Source organism: Chaetura pelagica, unplaced genomic scaffold (genome assembly GCF_000747805.2).
Source record: "Chaetura pelagica isolate M959 unplaced genomic scaffold, ChaPel_1.0 scaffold12, whole genome shotgun sequence".
In the NCBI taxonomy this organism is placed as follows: Eukaryota; Metazoa; Chordata; class Aves; order Apodiformes; family Apodidae; genus Chaetura; species Chaetura pelagica.
The window spans coordinates 5089527-5092264 of record NW_009952801.1 but is presented as its reverse complement, the minus strand read 5'-3'; the positions used below and the strand labels follow the sequence as shown (position 1 = coordinate 5092264).

General features: G+C 40.5%; 1 protein-coding gene across 1 annotated transcript in view; it reads left to right on the top strand.

Moving 5' to 3' along the window:
* Positions 1-2738, top strand: part of AGMO (alkylglycerol monooxygenase) — a 193513-nt gene that overhangs the window by 21086 nt on the left and 169689 nt on the right. Inside the window, exon 4 of the mRNA XM_009994982.1 lies at positions 1152-1303. Coding sequence (XP_009993284.1) covers positions 1152-1303 — 152 coding nt within the window. The remainder of the gene's footprint in view (positions 1-1151; positions 1304-2738) is intronic.

Below are 2738 nucleotides of genomic sequence, written 5' to 3'. Positions count from 1 at the left end.
GGCTACCTCAGTTTACTTCACCACAGTCCCACAAACATTTCCAGCAGTATAGCAAAGGCAGATAACAGGAGGGAGTGTGAGGAACCTACTGTAGACTGCTCTTTTCTACAAGAATGCCAGTTTAAATACACATCTGTTTTCAGCTAAAGTGTCATTTCACAGCTACCTAAACTAGTTGTCACCTGGGCCACCACACTGCCCACAGCCTCTCATCTCTCTCACTCTGGAATTAACGCTTCCTGATCTGTCAAAAAACTCACATGACAAAACCAAAGCAGTTGGTTCGGAGACAGCTCCGCTTCCCAATCAGTGAATTGTGGTGGGAGGTAGTGGAGCACTGAGGGGAGGGTGTGACAGGGACAACCCTGAAACAGCTGTTCAGAGTTACAGCTGGATTTGGCCTGACCATCTGAGAGCTACTTTCCTTCTCTTGGTCTCAGCTCTGACCTGCATCAGTTCAGGGGTAGCTGCTCACTCCCTGCAGACCAGAATCTTAGCAGCAATAAAAGCTTCTGCCTAGTGGCTTACCTGCCTTTGAAAAATCATTATGTTTTATCCTTTTTTTCTGGCAGTCCTGCCATTTTTCTCTACTAATTCCTCTTCCTCTTATTTTCAAAGGCACCAGGCTTTCTCTTCTGCTGAATTTATTATCTATTAAAGTGAAGTGATATGCTGAGCAGATGGAGTATCTTGCTGCTTCTGAAAGTCCTCTCACCTGCCATGGTCTTCCTTATAATGGAAGTAGCTAGGTTATTTTAATGCCATACATTAGTGTTTGAGTCTAATTGCTGCTATACTTCAGTCACTTCTGACTTGTTGAGTTAGTAAGGATGGGTTTCTTCCAGATTTGGAAGAAAGGAACACCGTAGCACCTGTGGAGCACAGGTGTGCTTCAGTCATTACGGATGCCTAATGCCAGAACACCGGTGGTAAGTGGGTGGTGAGGATTGGTTTTAAAAACCTTGTATGCCTTAAGGAAAGGTTTTACTGAAGTGACTAGTAGTGATGTTTGATAGACGTTGCAGAACTTGGAGGCTGGTCTTAAGTCTTAAAAAAGATTCCCATCTGATAAATGGTAAACATACAGTAAAAAGGTTTTGTAACTGAAACTAAAAAAATGATTAATATAACTTTTTTGATCTCTATTTCAGTGTTTTATTTAGAAGTGTTGACTTAATTAGTTATATCTACATATGGAATAACTACAGACTCGTTGAACTGCCCTGGGACTCACAATGGACGTGGTATTTGACCCTCCTGGGAGTGGACTTTGCATACTACTGTTTTCATCGCATAAGCCATGGTAAGAGTTAAAAGACTTTTTCATGCGATGAAATATATTATTTATTAATAAAATGAGTTGTTTGGTTTTGTTTCTCTTCATAATCTACTCTAAGCACACATGTATATATGTGCTCTTCCCAAAGATTAGTAAAAATTTACTTTGAGCATGGAAAACAGTTTAAATGTCATACTGTGTACAATAAATGTGATTTTGTGAAAAGAGGAAGTATAATTTTAAAAGCAATAATGCAACAAAAGTGCAGTATCATAGGAAAAAATAGGAAGTGTGTAAAAATTTAGGATTAGCATCTCTGTATGCCTATATGAAAAAAATGGCACAGTACAGATAGCTGTTTCAAAAGACCTTGTGGATGTACAAAATAGAGTGAAGCAAAGAGCAAGGTGACCAAAATAATGAGAAGACAGCGGACTTCATCTGTTTCTGTGTGTTTTAATTTTTTTAAAAAAACATTCAATCATTGCTTGCTTGGTAAATGAAAAAAAAAAATCCTATATTTTATATATCTAGAAATGTAGATATAGAAATAAATAAGAAATTTCTGAAAGTGTTAGCCTGCAGCTTGAATACTTGAATGTGGGGCTTGCCTTGTTTTGTGTGTTTTGTTTTTTTTTAGAAGTACCTTTTTAGCTGTACTTGTTTTTATACATGAAAGAGAAGAAGCACAATTTAGAAAGGATTTCACTTTTATTTACTGTAGTAACAGAGTAATGTAATAACATCAGTCTTTATGTATATGTCTTATTACGTATTTCTGTTCTGTAGTGACAACATATTTTCTCTCTAGTCTTCTACATCCTATTTGAAAATGCAAAACCGCTTTCTATCAGTCTTGATTTTGGGCCTGATCTGAAGTCATAGCAATGAAATAAGAAATGTCATGTTGTTTAAGAGACTTTTGACAGGGCTTCTCAAGGCAGAGCGCCCACAGCTCACAAAAGCTGTGGATCTAGTAACGGTAGTTTATGTAATGTGCTTTCAGAAAGGGAAGATGTTTTCATGGCATAAGGTCAGTGGGATATGTGGAAGTAGGTAAGAAAGAAGCCTGAGCTGTTGCGGGGAGTGGGAGGGAGGAAGGGTCCCTCCCGGGTGGGGATAGTGGGCGGGCGTGAGAACAATGCAGGGTGGGTTCAGGGGGACGACAATGGTGCGGGGGGCCAGGGTGGGGGGCAAGGAAGCAGGGGGAGCTGGAACAATGCAGTGGGGGGAACATCGCAGCCAGGAGCTGGGAGCCCTGCGTGGGTGTACGCAAGACTGGGAATACGCTTCCCAAACAATGACATTACCAGTGCTGGCAGGGCTACAGCCTCAGGCTGAGAACTGGACCAGAGTGGGAGGCTATTCTGGCATTTTAAAATAAAAGTAATTGCCTTCAAGTGTTAGAAAATCACTAGCCTGGCTGTGTTTTCACTGCATTTAGTGGTGAAATTCCTGC